The sequence below is a fragment of the Megalobrama amblycephala genome, linkage group LG17 (assembly GCF_018812025.1).
Source record: "Megalobrama amblycephala isolate DHTTF-2021 linkage group LG17, ASM1881202v1, whole genome shotgun sequence".
NCBI lineage: Eukaryota > Metazoa > Chordata > Actinopteri > Cypriniformes > Xenocyprididae > Megalobrama > Megalobrama amblycephala.
Genome location: NC_063060.1, coordinates 35,321,527 through 35,340,173, shown reverse-complemented (window position 1 = coordinate 35,340,173; position 18,647 = coordinate 35,321,527). Strand labels below are relative to the sequence as shown.

The 18,647-nt window shown below is 37.3% G+C and overlaps 3 protein-coding genes across 5 annotated transcripts in view; 1 reads left to right on the top strand and 2 right to left on the bottom strand.

Annotated features, from left to right (window-relative positions):
• Positions 1-709, bottom strand: part of colec12 (collectin sub-family member 12) — a 38,171-nt gene extending 37,462 nt beyond the window's left edge. Inside the window, exon 1 of the mRNA XM_048162187.1 lies at positions 241-709. Coding sequence (XP_048018144.1) covers positions 241-247 — 7 coding nt within the window. The 5' untranslated portion in view covers positions 248-709. The remainder of the gene's footprint in view (positions 1-240) is intronic.
• Positions 710-3,459: 2,750 nt separating this feature from the next.
• clul1 (clusterin-like 1 (retinal)) lies at positions 3,460-14,055 on the top strand. 3 transcript variants are annotated; one of them, XR_007181110.1, is made up of 9 exons: positions 3,460-3,505; positions 4,747-4,887; positions 4,998-5,146; positions 5,295-5,465; positions 7,603-8,038; positions 8,538-8,660; positions 10,885-11,099; positions 11,242-11,416; positions 13,939-14,055. XR_007181110.1 is itself a non-coding variant. In XM_048165059.1 (9 exons), exons 2-9 carry the CDS (start codon positions 4,779-4,781, stop codon positions 13,952-13,954), a joined length of 1,398 nt encoding a protein of 465 aa, XP_048021016.1. In that variant the 5' UTR covers positions 3,469-3,505; positions 4,747-4,778; the 3' UTR covers positions 13,955-14,055. The 3 variants fall into 3 exon arrangements, 2 of the variants coding, with proteins under 2 accessions (XP_048021016.1, XP_048021017.1); XM_048165059.1 differs by having other exon boundaries at positions 3,469-3,505; positions 11,238-11,416; XM_048165060.1 differs by lacking the exon at positions 3,460-3,505 and having other exon boundaries at positions 4,731-4,887; positions 11,238-11,416.
• Positions 14,056-14,593: 538 nt separating this feature from the next.
• Positions 14,594-18,647, bottom strand: part of yes1 (YES proto-oncogene 1, Src family tyrosine kinase) — a 42,623-nt gene continuing 38,569 nt past the window's right edge. The window contains exon 12 of the mRNA XM_048165058.1: positions 14,594-16,862. Within this exon, the coding sequence (XP_048021015.1) occupies positions 16,654-16,862 (209 nt within the window). The 3' untranslated portion in view covers positions 14,594-16,653. The remainder of the gene's footprint in view (positions 16,863-18,647) is intronic.

The following is an 18,647-nucleotide window of genomic DNA, read 5'->3' as shown; positions in this document are numbered from 1 at the left end:
CCTTCTATTCAGCTGTCTTATGGCAGTTCAGCCAAACAATCCGCCAACCTTAGACACCACGGGCAGTTAATCGCAACCAGATGTTTCATGCACTGGAGTAACACACATTCCTCTCACAAGAGTAAGAAAGAAAAGCAGAAAACTGAAGAGCGAAACGCGTGGATGGACTCAAGAGACTTGCCTTAAAAAGACACAGCACTAAAAATGTGTAAGCAGAGGATCATTTGAAATGCATCTTACCCTTCATTGTGGTAAAACTAAGGTACACCGTTCTGTCACGAGCCAAACGTTCACATCAATCTCATGACAATAGGGCTGACTCAAGAATAGCGCTCACAGATGCGAATATTCCACCTGAAACATGCGTAGTATGTTATTCACCCCCTCAATCCCAGTTTTTTTACGCTAAAATTGTCCAAAGTAAGACAAAAAGGGGAAAACTTCGTGAAAACCGATGTTCAATAAGTCGTAGCAAACTTTTTCCCTCTCTCCATGAGAACACGATGGAAATTCACTTGAGGTGATTGAGGAGGATGCCTCCTCTTCTGCCTTTTGGCTGCAACTCGAGAAGAGAGAATTTGGGAGTCCGTAGGGTGTCTGTTAGTCCACTTGTTTTCTACATGAACTTAATCTCTTAAAGGAAAACCAGGTAAAAAGCAGCAGCACCAGCAGCAGCCTCCGCTACACTGAAGCTCTGAATATTCTGCATCGCATCTGGAGTTAAACTTCCTCCTGGCACATGGGAGGGTCTTACACGTAGCACGAGTTAGTACTGTGAAATCTTAACCTGTTGTAAGAAACAGTACAGAAAACATTACTACTATGTAGGCCTGTTTGTGTTTACAGTTTTATTTTAAACTGCTATTCACCACTGTTGAGGCTTAAAATGGGTTAAACTGTTCAATGAAGTTTAAGCTTAATGAGCAGGTCCACCTTTGAGTGTAATTTTTCTTTCTTCTCTGTTAACACTTTTAAGCTTCTTAATAAAACTGAGGATTGGGGCTTGTTGTCACACAACAAAGTTATATAACAGTAACCATAAGGCTTGTGCCAAAGTTCAGTTGCAAAAATGATATATTTTTCTAGCGGTGGTTTTGTGTTATAACTGTCTGACTTCAAATTTAGCCTGAAGAGCTTATAATAGGCTAAGGCATGTACCATTGTGACAACTTACCCCAGTGTGACAGTATTATCCATTACAAAAGAACAAATATACTGCATTAAAACACATGACCAATGCCAAATTCCATGTGTTATATGACAATAACATTAACAAAATAATATGTGACCTCAAAACCAGTCATAAGTCGCACGGGTATGTTTGTTGCAACAGCCAACAATACATTGTATGGGTCAAAATTATAGTTTTTTCTTTTATGCCAAAAATCTTTAGGATATTAAGTGAAGATCATGTTCTATGAAGATATTTTGTACATTTCCTACCATAAATATAACAAAAATGTATTTTTGTGAGTGGATATGCATTGCTAAGGACTTAATTTGGACAAATTTAAAGGTGATTTTCTCTATATTTTGATTTTGATTTTTTTTTTTGCATCCTCAGATTCCAAATAGTTGTATCTCAGCCAAATATTGTCCTATACATCAATGGAAAGCTTTCATATGATATATACATCTCAATTTTAAAAAATGTTTGACTTGTTTGGGTTCCTTGCCGCTGTCGCCTTTGGCTTGCTTAGTTGGGGACACTTGACATTTGACTTGACATACAGTATTCTTGACATTTATTCAACAGTGCTTCTGATCTGCCTGCATTGACACTATTCTTTAAGAGCTGCTGTGCAGCCAAAATTTATGTACCAGTTATCAATGTAAAGCTGCTTTGACACAATCTGCATTGTAAAAAGCGCTATATAAATAAAGGTGACTTGACTTGACTTGTTTTGTGGTCAAAGTTCACATATACTGTAGATCTATATAAATAGAAAGTGTTACCAAATCTCTTTTTCAATCAGTTATAGTGTGTGCTTTTTTCCTCCAAATGAACGTCTTAGGTATGCCAGCGTTTTGGCTCTGAATCCCAGGTCTGCCAAGTGTAAAGTCCTTTGCGTGTGTTGACTGTTGCTCAAAATTGCTTGCACAATTGTTCCGCTCCCTTCGGGTTTAATAAGCACACAGCTCATTTTGTTCTTTCTTTGCATTTCTCTCTAAATCCCTTTGCCACAGGGATCCGTGATTAATTATTTGACATCCCGCTGGATTGTTCAGAATCGTGTGATCTGTTGCACCACACAAGTCAAGCACCGCACCGGTCTGAAATGTTTTTCCAACTTAACGAGGCTAAGTGCTAACGTAAAAAAAAAAAACAACTCTACCGTATTAAAGCTGCACTGCTGGGCTCTAAACCGACTTTATTTGCCCTCTTAAGTATCAGGAAGCTTTTGTGCCAGAGCAGGTGCCTTATTCATCTTTATTTACCTTCGAAATGAACCTCTACTCACAAAACTTTACCATAGCAAACACAATTTCCACCATGAAACAAAATGATTCTGACAGCTTATTACAGCATTTGAAGGACATCCAATATTACTATGGTTTTACATAAAAAAATATGTTATAGAGTTACCATGGTACATTTTCATTTTCAAGGTATCTGTATCATTTTATACTAAACCAATGTTTTCTTTTCATGTTCTGCCTTTATATGTGTTCTGAGGTTCCAGTAACTCACCCTCAGTCTGCCAGCCACCAGGTCTTTGGCAGGAGATGAGCGCAACAGGTCCAGATAGGGTTATGAGAAACAGGTGTGTTTAGACTTAGCAAAGATGGACATACCAGTGGCCCATATTGCTGTTTCTCATTAGAGGTTAGAAAATACTATTTTCAGGGTCACAAGCCCTGAAGAGAGGGTCCTTTTACAAGGACATGGTGTGCTAATGAGAAACGTGAGGGGAATGTGGGCATACGCCACATCTTTGTTGCCAGTTTTTGCTCTGAGGAGGCTGACAAGGCTGTTCTTAAACCTTGTAATATAGATGCAACTTTTTCAAATTTATCACATTTAGCTTTGTTACATAACAAAATAAGACCAAAATAAAATGTATGTTTAGCATACACTTCCATTTTTACTACAATTTTCTTTAGAAATGTATATTTTTATTCAACAAGAACACACAAATTGATCTAACATGACAGTAAAGACATTTTAATGTTCTAAAAGATTTCTATTTCAAATAAATGTTGTTCTTTTGAACTTTCTTTTCATCAAAGAATCCTGAACAAAACCATGTCATGGTTTCCACAAACATATTAAGCAGAAAAACAGTTTTCAACATTGATAATATTATGTATGGCAGAACAAAAGCTAGTTTTGGTGGCTGGATTACATGTTGGACGGGCACAACCTTTAAATGCTTTAATTGGATTGTCTCTGGTTCTACTTATAAATAGAAGCATCCAGGTATAGATAAACAACACACCTTCCCTCTTCACAGGAAACAGCATCAATCACATTGCATAGTCAGACATCAGTAGGAATTTTCTGGTAAGTTCTTCTCCTATGATCTTGATAGCTCTGTTTATGTATCTCCCGTAATGTATGAAATACGAGCACGGTTTATTTATATTAATAATATTACACTTTCAGTCTTTGTTATGGTTCTGAGACATTTAATTGGCCAGTATTGTATGATTGCTTACGATCACACTGTGTTTTACCGTGGACGGAAATCAAATATGCTAAACGTAATGTTGATATATTGATGATCTAATAACAAAAGGATTAATAATGAATATAAGCAATTAGGCATGCATATTTACTCTACAGATAATGTTAGGATGTCATCATAGAGCTATTTTTATAAAGTTAACTGTGGCCTTGTTCATTATTAAGAAGTGATTCTTTGGATTTAAAAGCACATCCTCATTTTGAGTAATGCAGACACTATTGTGTAACACCCTGCTGAAACACAAATATCAATGGCAGAAAACGTTGTACTGATTGTTTAAGCACACATATGATGTGACGGCTTTACAACATTAGCTTTTGACTTCAACTTGCCAAATGTGGCGGCTCTGTTGTGTTCATTTAAGACAACAGATGGCCATTAAATAAAGCTGGTGAACTTGTGAACCTCTGATGGTATTTCAACATGTTTCTTGAATATTTAACTTTGTTTTCTTGTTTTACCTCTATGGATTGTTTTAGTGTGAGAATCAGTATAGAGAATTGATTTGCCTTAGATAACACCATCTGTTCGCTGATCTTGAAAAAAGCCCCAAATGTCAAAGTTTAGTTTATAGTCACATGACTTGTTTGGCCACATACTGTAATGTTTTAAACTGCCTAATGTGTTACATATTCTCCCTCCTTAATCCCAGAAAGAAGCTTCTAGAGATCAGTTGGCTCTCTTGAAGTGGACGTGTGCAAACATAAACACGGATTAGATACAAAGACACTAACACAAACTGACCACATGGACTAAAGAATGACAGAGATGATGTATTTGCTACAGTTAATTTCAACTGAACAGTTTCCTCGTGAGATGTAGCGCCACACAGTGGTGCTTATGCGCATTTTCTTTTAGAATTTACGCGCGTCTTGAAGTTTCTATCCATCTTTTAGGGGGAAAAGTGAGGAAATGTGTATAACTTATTATATATTACCTTTCAGAAATTACCTGCAACTATTTTAAGTCTCAGAATCACCTCTATGTTGGCCTGTTGATTGTCAAAAAAAAAAAAAAAAAAAGTATAATAAAAAATAACGATTTGTTTCTTCAACAGGTATTTTTTCCCCTTTGAGCCTATCAAAGTTGATGAGGATGAGGGCGTTGAGCTTTTCTCTGGTTTTACTGGCATCTCTGGGGGCCTTTCATTGTTCCCCTGATACCGCCCTTCCTCCGATATCAGCCAACACTCTCAAACGTGAGTGAATCCTATATGGCTAAAGAGATAAATGTCATAGCTAGGTGCTCAAATTAATACACTAAAGCCAGGGAACAATCTATATGTCCTGAAACACAATGGTCTTTCAGGTCTGTCTCTGGAAGGGGAGAAGCTGGTGGATCAGGAGGTCAGCAAGGCACTCTACGGAATCAAACAAATGAAGGAGGTGATGGCCAGGAATGAAGAGAAACATACAAACCTCATGAACTCTCTCAGACACAGCGGGGAGAAGAAAAAAGTCAGTGAACATTCAAGTGCCATTTTAATTTTTTTCACCAGTTTTTCTACTAGTGTTGAACTTAAAAAAATTCAAATATACCAAAATTAAATACCATTTTGATATAAATGTTTGTTCAAAACCAGTCATTGCCTTCTTACACCATCAGGGGGCGGCAGAGATTGCACAGGATATAGAAAAGAAGCTGAACGAAGCCGAGCAGCAGTGCAGAGAGTCTCTGAAGTCCTCCTGGGAGGAATGTCGACCTTGTCTCGAGGACACATGTAAGAACTTCTATACGAACACCTGCCGCCGCGGATTCGCTACCTTTACCAATAAGGTACAGCATTCTCATCATCCTTTAACATTCAAATGCTGAGTAGGTCTGTAACCCTCTGAGAGAAATGGCCAGGTTAAAGGGTTAGTTCACCCAAAAATGAAAATTCTGTCATTTATTCCTTACCCTCATGTCGTTCCACACCCGTAAGACCTTCGTTGATCTTCGGAACACAAATTAAGATATTTTAGTTGAAATCCGATGGCTCAGTGAGGCCTCCATAGGGAGCAATGACATTTCCTCTCTCAAGATCCATAAAGGTACTAAAAACATATTTAAATCAGTTCATGTGAGTACAGTGGTTCAATATTAATATTATAAAGCGACGAGAATATTTTTGGTGCACCAAAAAAACAAAATAACTACTTATTTAGTGATGGCCGATTTCAAAACACTGCTTCATGAAGCATCAGATCATTATGAATCAGTGTATCGAATCATGAATCGGATCGCGGGTCAAACCCACCAAACTGCTGAAATCACGTGACTTTGGCGCTCCGAACTGCAGATTCGACACACTGATTCATTTATTTATCCGATGCTTCCTGAAGCAGTGTTTTGAAATCGGCCATCACTAAATAAGTCGTTATTTTGTTTTTTTTTTGGCGCACCAAAAATATCTTCGTCGCTTTATAATATTAATATTGAACCACTGAACTCACATGAACTGATTTAGATATGTTTTTAGTAACTTACCTTAATGGATCTTGACAGAGGAAATGTCCTCATTAAGGCCTCACGGAACCATCGGATTTCAACTAAAATATATTAATTTGTGTTCCGAAGATCAATGAAGGTCTTACGGGTGTGAAACGGCATGAGGGTAAGTAATAAATGACAGAATTTTTATTTTTGGGTGAACTAACCCTTTAATTACTGAGTGGAAATTTTGCTGTGTCTTTGTTACACGTTACACGTAACAGTGATAACAATTACAGGTAACTAACCCTAAACCAAACTCTAATCCTAACTCTATAGTAAGAACATGCAGTTAATTATTATTACTCGGTATTTAAAGCGTTAGTTCACCCAAAAATGAAAATTCTGTCATTAATTACAAACCCCTATGTCGTTCCAAACCCGTAAGACTTTCGTTCATCTTCGGAACACAAATGAAGATCTTTTTGATGAAATCTGACCGCTTTCTGTCCCTCCATTGACAGCCTACGCAACTGAAACTTTGACGCTTCAAAAAGTTCATAAAGAGATCGTAAAACTAATCCATATGTATTGAGCGGTTTAGTCAAAATTTTCTGAAGAGACTCAATCGCTTTATATGATGAACAGATTGAATTTAGGCCTTTATTCACATATAAACATTCATCAACTCACACATCAGTTGTGGTAAACAGAAGCTCAAGCATGTTTGCTTGACGTGTGCGAGAACCAATGAGGTTCATTCTCGTGTTACGCAGCACGTTTGAGCTTCCGCAAGAGGTTTGTTCTCGTTTGTTCTTTGGTTTAGGGTTAGTTTGTTCAGTCATGCTCAGTTGAGCTTCTGTTTGTTCGCTGATCAATGTTTATATGTGAATAAAAGCCAAATTCAATCTGTTCATCATATAAAGCGATCAAGTCTCTTCAGAAAATTTGGACTAAATCACTTAATTCATATGGATTAGTTTTATGATCTCTTTATGAACTTTTTGAAGCATCAAAGGTTCAGTTGCATAGACTGTCTATGGGATTCATTTGTGTTCTGAAGATGAACGAAGGTCTTGCGGGTTTGGAACGACATGAGGGTGAGTAATTAATGACAGAAATGTCATTTTTGGGTGAACTATCCCTTTAAATGTATAGTTACACTGCAACAAGGACACCTTAAAATAAAGTCTAACCAAATACACATATTTTTCTGTGCTTGATACTCACTACATCCTACCTGTGATATATATGTTAAACCAAATTATTGGTGTCTATTCATACAATCTTGCATCAAAAAGTGATAGTACAATGCACTGAAAAAATGGCTTTTTGCTCGTTATTAAAATAAAACTTTTTAAAATGTATTTAACCATAATTTAATAATTAAAAATAATATATTTTAAATGAATCAAAATAGCACCATTTGCTTACATAATTTTTTTTTTTGTGAAATACAATGGAATCAACTTCAGCTTGATTATTTTTCCGTCTTCCACAGCTACAGAACTTCTTCCAAAGACTGAGCTCTCGCTTTGGCCCTCGTGATACTCAGGACGAGGTAGCGTTGAACCAGAGCGCAGAGAATCCTGACCTGGAGGTGGTGAGAATCGAGGACTCCTTCAGCAACCTGCTCACAAAAGTAGGAACTCTGGTCAATCGCAGTGTGGTGCTGGTCTCCCACTTCCACCGTGAGCTGGACCAGGCCCTACGCAGAGCCTTCAGCCCTGAGCTTCAGGAAGACAAAGAGAGGGAGCTGGCTCTCAAGCCTGCCAACAAAGCTCTGGATTCTGCCTTTCTGGAGGGTGTGGGCCTGGACGATGTGCTGGAGTCTTTCTTTGACTTTGGCAGAAGTGTGCTGGAGGAGTTTGGGGCCGTAATCACACAAGCCTTCAGTGACATTCATGATGCTGGGATGAAGACGGAGAAGGAGGAAGGTGCTTGATCCTGATACATGTGTTAAAGGGATAGAACAGCCAACAATGAAAATTCTGTTATTTACACACACACACACACACACACACACACACACACACACACACACACACACACACACACACACACACACACACACACACACACACTCTCAAGTTGTTTCAAAACCTACATTACTTTGTTCTATGAAACACAAAAGGGGCATAAATAAATAATATTCTGGCTATTATTTACAATGAAAGTGAATGAGAACAGGGAACATTATTTTTTTTTTTATATAACTTCCATTTAATTTTTTTTCAGCTGATGAACTATAGAAACAGCCAATCAGAATCCATCCGATTCAAGCATTTAAAGCAGTAGACATCATAAAGGCAGTGCACGCTTATGATAAACAGAGCATTAAAGTCTGTTGGTGTGAACACTAATACAGTTATTGTTATATTGTTGTTGGTGTGAACAGGTCTTACCTCTCTCTACATGTGTCTGTATTTACCCCAGGGAGGAAACTCTTCCCTCAGTTTCTGCAGAACAAGAGGCTGTGCAGAGATCTGCGCAGAAAGTCCTCGGAGTGCTGGCAGCTGCAGAGCAAGTGTGAGGCCTGCCAGGGAACCTTGTTTACTGGTAAGAGCACATGCTCACATCGATCAATTGGATAGTTCAAATGGATAGTTCTCCATATATAAATCCATACTACCTGTGCGCACTATGTTCCAACCCTTTAGAAGTGTGAGGAATAGACCACAGTCTTGTTGACATTATTAACTGATAATCTCACTACTAGATCTGAGTCAGTGAGTTGATTTTGACAACTATGGCAAACTTTTTAGCTTTTAATATTCCCAGCATTACTCATCGCAATTGCATTTTTACTAGTAACAATTAGAGAGCTCTTCAATTCAGTTCTTTCTAATAACGGTTCCAATTAGAGAGCTCTACAAATTCATTTTTACTAGTCATGTATCCATTGATTTCCATTCATTTTTAATTACAGAGCTCTACAATTGAATTTTTAATAGTTAGAATTCCAATTAGAGCACTCTTTAATTCAGTTTTTACTGGTAAGAATTCCAATTAGAGAGCTCTTTAATTAAATTTTTACTAGTGACAATTCCAATTAGAGAGCTCTCTAATTCAATTCATCACATTAGTAAAAATGCAGCTAAAGAGCTCTCTAATAAATTTTACTAGTAAAAAACACAATAAAGATATGTTTAATTCCAGAGCTCTGTAACTGAATTAGAGAGCTCTATAAATCAATTCTTACTAGTAACAATTCCAATTAGAGAGCTCTAGAAATTAATTTTTACCAGTCATTTGTCTCCATTGACTTCCATTCATTTTTATTACCAAGCTCTACAATTGAATTTTTACTTGTTAGAATTCCAGTTTGGCAGATTTCTGAATGAATTTTTACTAGTAAGAATTCCAATTAGAGAGCTCTTTAATTCAATTTTTACTGTTAAGAATTTCAATTTGAGCTCTTTAATTCAATTTTTACTGATAAGAATTTCAATTTGAGCTCTTTAATTAAATTTTTACTGGTAAGAATTTCAATTAGAGAGCTCTTTAATTCAATTTTTACTGGTAAGAATTTCAATTTGAGCTCTTTAATTAAATATTTACTATTAAGAATTTCAATTTGAGCTCTTTAATTAAATTTTTACTGGTAAGAATTTCAATTAGAGCTCTTTAATTCAATTTTTACTATTAAGAATTTCAATTAGAGCGCTCTTTAATTCAATTTTTACTGGTAAGAATTTCAATTTGAGCTCTTTAATTAAATATTTACTATTACGAATTTCAATTTGAGCTCTTTAATTAAATTTTTACTGGTAAGAATTTCAATTAGAGCTCTTTAATTCAATTTTTACTATTAAGAATTTCAATTAGAGAGCTCTTTAATTCATTTTTTACTGGTAAGAATTTCAATTAGAGCTCTTTAATTCAATTTTTAATATTAAGAATTTCAATTTGAGAGCTCTTTAATTCAATTTGAGAGCTCTTTAATTCAATTTTTACTGGTAAGAATTACAATTAGAGAGCGTTTTAATTCAATTCTTACTAGTAAAACTGCAACTAAAGAGTTCTCTAATGGATTTTTTTACTAGTAAAAACACATTAAAGTTATGTTTAATTCCAGAGATCTGCAAATGAATTGGAGAGCTCTCTAATTGGAATTCTTACTAGTAAAAATTTAATTAGAAAGCTCTCTTAATTGAATTGTTACTAGTGAGGATGCAATTGCCTAGCTCTCTATTCAAAATAGAGAGCTCTCTAATTGTAATTGTTACTAGTAAGAAATGAACTGTAGAGCTCTCAAACTGAATTGTTACTAGTAAAAATGGAATTGCGACAAGTAATGCTGGGAATATTTTAAGCTAAAATGGCTTTTCATAGAGAAACACCCTAACCCTACCATGACTATAGAATTCAGCATTAGACTAGAGAACCAGTTCATGAATGAATCATTCAGGCGGGTTAGTAAAACAACCAGCAGATTGATTAAAAAGATTCAACTCAAAAGAACAAGTTGTTCTCCTCACCATTGTAATTGCACAGAAAACTGACTCGTACAATTTCCGAAATGTCTCCTTTATTATTGTCATCCTGTTTAAATCAAATGCAACTGTTTATACTGGACGTGACAAAGCGACCATTGTGAATCAATTTGTTTTTTGTGTCAACAAATAACCGTTGTGGTGTGGACTCTGCTATTCTTTTAAATTTAGAATGATTTTTGATTAACATTATTGTCTTTGGTGTGAAGAATTTTCATCTTTGGATGAGCTGTTCTAATAACCCTTACCATTCATACTGATCATGTCAAATGCTTATTGTGTGCCAGAATGCCCAAATGTAAGAGAGCTGCACATCGAGTTGGATGAGGCCTCGCAGCTGTTGGAGGCGTCCAAGCAACAGTATGAGGAGGTGCTGGGCATCGTGCAACGTCATACTGACGACACCATCAGCTGGCTCAGCAACATGGCCTCTGACTTTGGTTGGGTGACTGAGCTCACCAATAACAACACCACTCCTGAGAGCATCTTCAGCATTGCCACGGTGAGACACTGACAAAAAAGTACATGTAGCACAGTAGCACCATGGTATTCATTGAAATACCATGGTACTTGAATATGGTAATTATTCAATAGGTGAGAAAGAGATCAGATACTAAATCTGTTGACCTCAAACAACAAGGTAGTGGCACAGACTGAGGAGGGCAACAACACTCCAGCAGCAGACACTACAGTGGAAGTGAATATTCTAAACTCCCCCACTCTCACCCTGACCGTTCCTGCGGGTCTCAGGCTGCAGGATCCTGCCTTCATCCAGTATGTGGCACAGGAGGCTCTGGGCATGTACAAGCAGATGGCCAGGTGAGACTCTATCCAATTAAACAGTGTCAGAATACTTCACACTCATCAACACACATTTCACAGGGACAGTTAATATCTCATAAAGAGAATAACATACAGTTCAGTCACATATATCAGTTCTCAACCAGGGGGCTCACAGGGGAATCACAGGATGACTGTGATAAATTATTAACCTCATAAAGCCTACTGTATCACATAGTTCATAGTAATACTATTTCATACTATAGTTCATAGTTTTTTTTAGCAAGTAAAAAATACAACAGATTTTTGAGGGATGTTTATTTGTTCTCTCAATCGTCTTTGTATTGTATTACATTATGTTTGCCTCCCAAAATTAAAACTACAAAGCTTTGATAATTAAACTAGGCATTTAAATATAATCTATAATAAGACATTATTGAGAAACAGAGTGACAACTAATGTTTATGTGCATTTTATGCAAGTAGTCTGTTATAAAACTAATTGATTTACATTACAGGCTATTAGAATTGTATCTTATTTTTTGCCATATAAATAACATCTGCACCAAATTACATATTTTTTTGCTCTGTTTGGGCTTCTGAATAAAATAAAGGTGTGTGTGAGCCTTAAATGCTCACTATATCATACTATATGAGCCATAAAAGCCAGATGAATCAAGTTTGATATATATTTTTTTTTTGATACAAAAGATTTTTTTTCTAAATACACTGCCTGGCCAAAAAAAAAAAAAAAAAAACACACCGTTTGGATTTTAATAAATACTTCAGAGTCTATGGATGGATCATTATTACAGTGATTATTATTTTTCTAGCATGTTATATGTTTGGCAACGGTTCTTTTAACCCTAAAGCCCCAAACACACCAAGCCAACGGTCGGCCGTCGGGCAGTTTTTGTTTGTTGTCCGACCAAGTTTTCTCAGTGTGTTCTGCACCGTCGGCCGTATGGTATGGAAAGGCATTTCTTCTTATGCAGGCGTAGAATGGACGTGCTACGGTGTCAAGCGTCGGTTTAGTGTGTCAGGGCAACTTTGGACCCGGACGCTGCCGACGTGAACCAACCACGCAGTCTGCTTTCATCGGCGTCGGCTTGGTGTGTTCCGGGCTTAAAAGATGGAGTGTGTAGCTTTTCATTTCTTAAACAACCACGTATTAAGATGTATCATGGCCATATTCCAGGATGACAATGTCAAGATTCATCAGGCTCAAATTGTGAAAGAATTGTTGGGAGGGAGCATGAAGAATCATTTTCACACATGAATTGGCACCAGACCTTAACCTTGAAGTGTGAGTTTTTGGGATGTGCCATGTACCTCTCGATGGAAATAAATTATGTGATGTTATTTCCCTCAAGAGGTGTGGAAATAACATCCATTTTTGGTCAAGATCTTGTATTGACAATGTAAAGTCTCCTCCAGCACATCCCAAAGACTTTAAATGAAATTAAGGTCTGGACTCATGTGTGAAAATGATTCTTCATGCTCTCTGAACCATTCTCACAATTTTAACCCTGGTGAATCTTGACATTGTCATCCTGGAATATGGTCATGATGTGTCTTCTTACACGGTTGTTTAAGAAATGAAAAGCTGCACACTCCATCTTTGAGGGTTAAAAGAACCGTTGGCAAACATGTAACATACTAGAAACATAATAATCACTGTAATAATGATCCATTCATAGATTAAAGGCGCTCTAAGCGATTCTGAGCGGAGTAACTTCCTGTTGACGTTCGAAGTGTCAAACAAAACAGAGGCTAGCTAGACCCTCCCTCCTACTCCTCCTGGCCCTCCCCTCCGTGCTTCCTGAAACAGTCATGAACGCGCATTTAAAATGTAAGTAGCTTGCGTATTGACGCTGCTTGTCGGTTATTGGCTGGAGCATGTTTATTATGTTAAGTGGTCCAGACTGCACCAGTTTGTTTTTATTGCAGTTTTCGGAGCTTGTGGCGACTACAGAGACCGCGTTTTTTTACAGTGTGTTCAGGGGACAGGCAGCTAGCGCATAGTGAGGAGATGTTTGCGGTATGTGACAAAAAAAAAAAAGGGCCTAAAAACACGTCAAATCGCTTAGAGCGCCTTTAAATATTTGCCTATTAAAATCCAAATAGCAACTTTTTTTTTGGGCCGGGCAGTGTATTTTGTCTAAATGTTCAATTCAAAAACTTATTTTTTTTTTAAAGGAATCCCTTTAATAAGTATTGAAGGGTTCAGGGGACCTTCAAGTCAAAAAGTATGACAAATTATTTTGGTGCAAGAACAAGATTGTTTGTCTGTAGACTATGTAGTGAGTCTAAAGGCCGTTCACACCAAGGACGATAACGATATAGTTCTAAAAATCATTCTAAATATAAAAGAATAGCACAAGTATAACGATATAACACCAAAAGTATAACGATAATGGCAGATAGGAACAATATCGTTGGCATCACTTTCAGCTGGTGTGGACGCTAATATAGTTTTCATTTTTGGTGTGAACGGGCCTTAATGCTAAGTAATGACTAGGCTCTAACAATGTTTTTTTTTGTTGTTGTTGTTTTTTTTAGGCATGATGATGTGTAATCAAACTAGAAGTTTTCATCACAGCACTAACCCGGGTACACTGCTAAAAAGAGTACATGGTTATATCTTGTGTTTACTTGTATTTTATGCATTGTGCTTAGTTAAAAAAAAAAAAAAAAACTTGTCATTTATTTATGGTGTTATGTGACAGGTTCCAGTTAGCAGCAGTTGAATCTTGTCTTGTGTTAATTGAACTAAACATCAGTATGTCCGAAATGTATCTATATATTTAAATATGTTACAGTACATATCACTGTTTTTAAACAGCCATAACTGAATAATCACTACTTAAAAGAAGCATTTACTTTAGTGCATAACCATTTGTCTAGTTACTTGCATCAATAGGCCTATGTGTGTTCACTTTAAAAAAAAACTATGAAGCACTATGTAAATCTATGAAGCACTAGAAACGATTAATTAAATTATTGGGAATGTTTATATGCAATTCTGCCTCAGCCTCGGAGTAAAAATATTATGTACTACAAAAGTCATATAAATTTCCTTGTAAAAAAAGGGCTTCCATGTGTTTCTGTTCAGTCCCAGTCCCAGTCCAAATGTTATCTTAATGTTCAACTGAAACAATTTCACAAATGTTGGAACAAAAACACAAATCATGATTTGCAAATAACCCACATACACTTAAAATCATTACGTAAAACTTTATTTTTTACTGTACAAATTCTTCAGATTAGTAATCGTAACCATTGTTCCACAACAATTTCATTAAAACTCTGCAGCGGAGACCATCACCTTATATCAGAGTACTTTCTCTTTTTTTTTGACACAAAGAACAAAAATCAATAAAAGTTTTGCTCAAACTTGCCTGTAGCCCTTGTAAAACAGGAGGCGATGATGGGAAAGATGTCTAGGTGATGTCCTGGGTAAAGACGGAGGACACAAAGAAGTCCCTAGGACAAAGGGCTCATGTACAGGAAGGACAAAAGCAAGGCCTCTCTCTCTCTCTCTCTCTATATATATGAAAAGCTACATGACAAAAGGGAGAAGATATCAACAAATTAGCCCTCCAAAAGATATCGGTCTGATTCATTTCAAGTGCATTCAATTCCTTGTCATGGATGAAATGAACCCGTTACAGAAAGTACATGACCAAACTCGAAACTCTGACATTATTGTCTGTAATAGCGGCGCAAATACCGATGTCTATTTTGCCCTGTACCATTTTTCTTTTTACCGATTCCATCAAACTTTGGTTGGTAAATGGTTTTCTTAATCTGTAGTACCTGAATATTTCACAGTGATCGATGCCTAAACAGGAAATGCAACGACTCCACCAGCAGCAAACATGGTACATCATGGTGAACGAGTTAAAAAAGGCTTTCTGCAATTCTGATTCCTGTTCAAGAAACTTGCAAGAGTCAAAAACAAACCAATCTGTGTGAAATAATTTGAGCAAATTCACATTCGTACGTCAGGTTGAAGAAACCATGGCTCTCTTGAAATATACTGAAATATTTGTGTATGAAAATCAATAAATCTCTGTGGTTCATTTATTGGAGTGTACATGAGAGAACAATGAATTTGTAGCAAGAGGTTGGCAACACTACAAATGTGTTGGCACGAAAAACACAAACCTGGCAGTGTCGGTGCTGATGTGCGTAAAAAAAGAAACTCAGGCATTGCTGTTGCGATATTAAGACTCGTCAGGTCTCAACGGCAACGTGAGGAATGACGTTTGGACTGGTCAGGTCTGGTGTTTTGTTAATAAAATGTCTCTGCTAAATTACTGTTGAATAATTCAAGACAAAAATAAGATTTATAATAATGACGTTTTGCTTTAAAATTAGCGGCTGGCTGAAATGGTCGTCGGAAATGTTTTGTGAAAGCTTTTCAATATGAATAATCTCTCAGGATATTAATTCAAGCTCTCATAAAGATTGAAACTGAAATTAAGAGATCTATTTAAAATCATGATTTGCTATAAAAGTGTTTTAGAGGAAAAAAATCTGCCCCCGTTATCGATCGCTCTCAAACTTAAGCTCTCATACATTCAGAACGGCTAATGCCCTCACGTCTCTCTCTCTCTCTCTCTCACTCTTTCTAACTTCCGCAGTCCCGTCCCAGCAATGGCACTAACAGTCTCTGGTAGTGCCAACCAATTCAACCACAGTTATTGGTCACTTTTAATAAACTACTCAAACTACTAAAAAAAAAAAGAACAAAATAAAAGGGAAAAATAAAACTGAACAACATTAAAATAAGAAAGACTGTTTTTACAATAGGATTTAGTGTTCAGGTGAAAAGAATACAGGCAAAAGGGAGAGAAAAACGATAAAGAAAAAGCTGATTTTGTGCAACTGTGAACCAGCCATCAGCATTAAGATCATCGCTTATTTTCCCACAACTCCCTCTGTCTGCGATGCAGGGTAGGAGCCCAGCAGAGTTCTGGGAGCGTGACGTGGTCCTGCTTCAAACCCGCTCACACACACGTCGCCCTCATCAACTCCACCACACACACATCCTCAGGCAGAGAACAGCCTGACGACAAAAGTCATGCTGTGAAAGATGCGTTTTACATTTGATTCTTGGGGGGGGGGGAACAGAAAGAAACAAAAAAAAAAATCTCTGTAAGGACAAGTGTGCAGGGGAGCTGTTGGGAGGAAGTGCCACAATGGGTTTGAGAACCGTCCTGGTGGCTTATTAGCACGTGGTGGTGAGTCTCTGGGTCCCGTAGAGGCTCTCTACAGGTTGTCTCCGGGCTGGTACTGTGGCTCAGTGGCGGTGAAGTAGTCCTCAAGGAAGGACTGGATGTACTCGAAAGTGGGCCGCTCGTCTGGCTCCTTCTTCCAGCAGAGCCGCATCATTTCGTGTAGCGACTCCGGGCAGCCCTGAGGACACGGCATCCTGTAACCTCGCTCCACCTGCTCCAACACCTCTCGGTTCACCATGCCTGAAAAACAGTTAATACGGAGTCAGTTTGTCCAACCGCCCACTGTTCAGCAGCCAGACCGTCTCAGACAGGATGTGAGGGGTGTGTAATTACAGCGGACACTTTGCTTAGAACCCACAGAGGACGGGAGCGTTGAGGACAGAGGGGACAGACAGTCTGGTGCTGTGTGAGAGGAAAGGATGTGTGAAGCAGTGGGCCGGCCGTGTCCGAGAGCTCTCTCACAGGAATGAGACTTTTCCTGGGCCGCATGTGTTGACTCTTTATGTATGCGAGGAACACTGCGTGACCTTTCAGAGCTCAGCCCATTTTCATTTACACTCTCACAACAATAAGGTTCAAATCTTATATCAAGTGGAAAGTTAAAAAGCTGCTGGACTTCCTGTTGTTGGAAGTAAGACTATTAAAGGGTTAGTTCACCCAAAAATGAAAATTCTGTCATTTATTACTCACCCTCATGTCATTATAGACCTGTAAGACCTTCGTTAATCTTCGAAACACAAATTAAGATATTTTAGTTGAAATCCAATGGCTCCGTGAGGCCTCCATAGGGAGCAATGACATTTCTTCTCTCAAGATCCATTAATGTACTAAAAACATATTTAAATCAGTTCATGTGAGTACAGTGGTTCAATAATATTATGAAGTGACGAAAATATTTTTGGTGCCCCAAAAAATAAAATAAAATAACGACTTATATAGTGATGGCCGATTTCAAAACAATGCTTCAGGAAGCTTCGGAGCGTTATGAATCAGCGTGTCGAATCAGCGGTTCAGAGCGCCACGTGATTTCAGCAGTTTGGCGGTTTGACACGCGATCCGAATCATGATTCGACACAGAAGAATCATAACGCTCCGAAGCTTCCTGAAGCAGTGTTTTGAAATCGGCCATCACTAAATAAGTCGTTATTTCCTTTTTTGGCACACCAAAAATATTCTCATCGCTTTATAATACTAATATTGAACCACTGTACTCACATGAACGGATTTAAATATGTTTTTAGTACCTTTATGGATCTTGAGAGAGGAAATGTCATTGCTGGCTATGGAGGCCTCACTGAGCCATTGGATATCAACAAAAATATCTTAATTTGTGTTCTGAAGATTAACGAAGGTCTTACAGGTGTGGAACGACATGAGGGTTAGTAATAAATTATATAATTTTCATTTTTGGGTGAACTAACCCTTTAAGGTTGTCATATTGCAGATTATATACTTGTCCCATGACTTTAATATTTACACTACTTAGTTTTTTTTATCAAATTGATGCTTTTATTTACCAAGGAAAGATTTTACATCAAAAATTACAGTAAAGATATTATTGTTACAAATGACCATTTCTATTTCAACTAGCATATTTTTCAAACTGTTGTGAAAAATAATCCTCCATTTGTAGCAATGATATACACTATTGGTCACAAATTTGAGGTCAGTTAATTTTTGAAAGAAATTAATATTTCTATTCAGCAAGGACACATTAAATTGATTAAAAGTGACACTAAAGACATTTATAATGTTACGAAATATTATCATAAATAAAAAAAAAAATATCATGCTCTGGGGGTAAAATCCACATTTTTGGTGGGGATTCCCTGGTAAAATTTGTATTCCAGGGGCTAAATATCACGTAATTGGGGTCATTTCAACCCGCGGACATGAAAAACAACCCGGCGGCAACAGTGTTAAAGTAGCCCGATACCGTGGGAAAACCAGACTTGGTAACAGTGCTGAATATACAGCTTTGTCATCAAAGGATTAAATTACATTTTAAATATATTAAAATAGAAA

What these genes read in the sequence shown, in the direction of transcription:
- clul1 (XM_048165059.1), top strand. Translation starts at nt 4,779, where the DNA reads ATGAGGATGAGGGCGTTGAGCTTTTCTCTGGTTTTACTGGCATCTCTG. An exon ending in ATCAGCCAACACTCTCAAAC is followed by an intron (nt 4,888 to 4,997) that starts GTGAGTGAATCC and finishes ATGGTCTTTCAG; the next exon opens with GTCTGTCTCTGGAAGGGGAG. An exon ending in TCGCTACCTTTACCAATAAG is followed by an intron (nt 5,466 to 7,602) that starts GTACAGCATTCT and finishes CGTCTTCCACAG; the next exon opens with CTACAGAACTTCTTCCAAAG.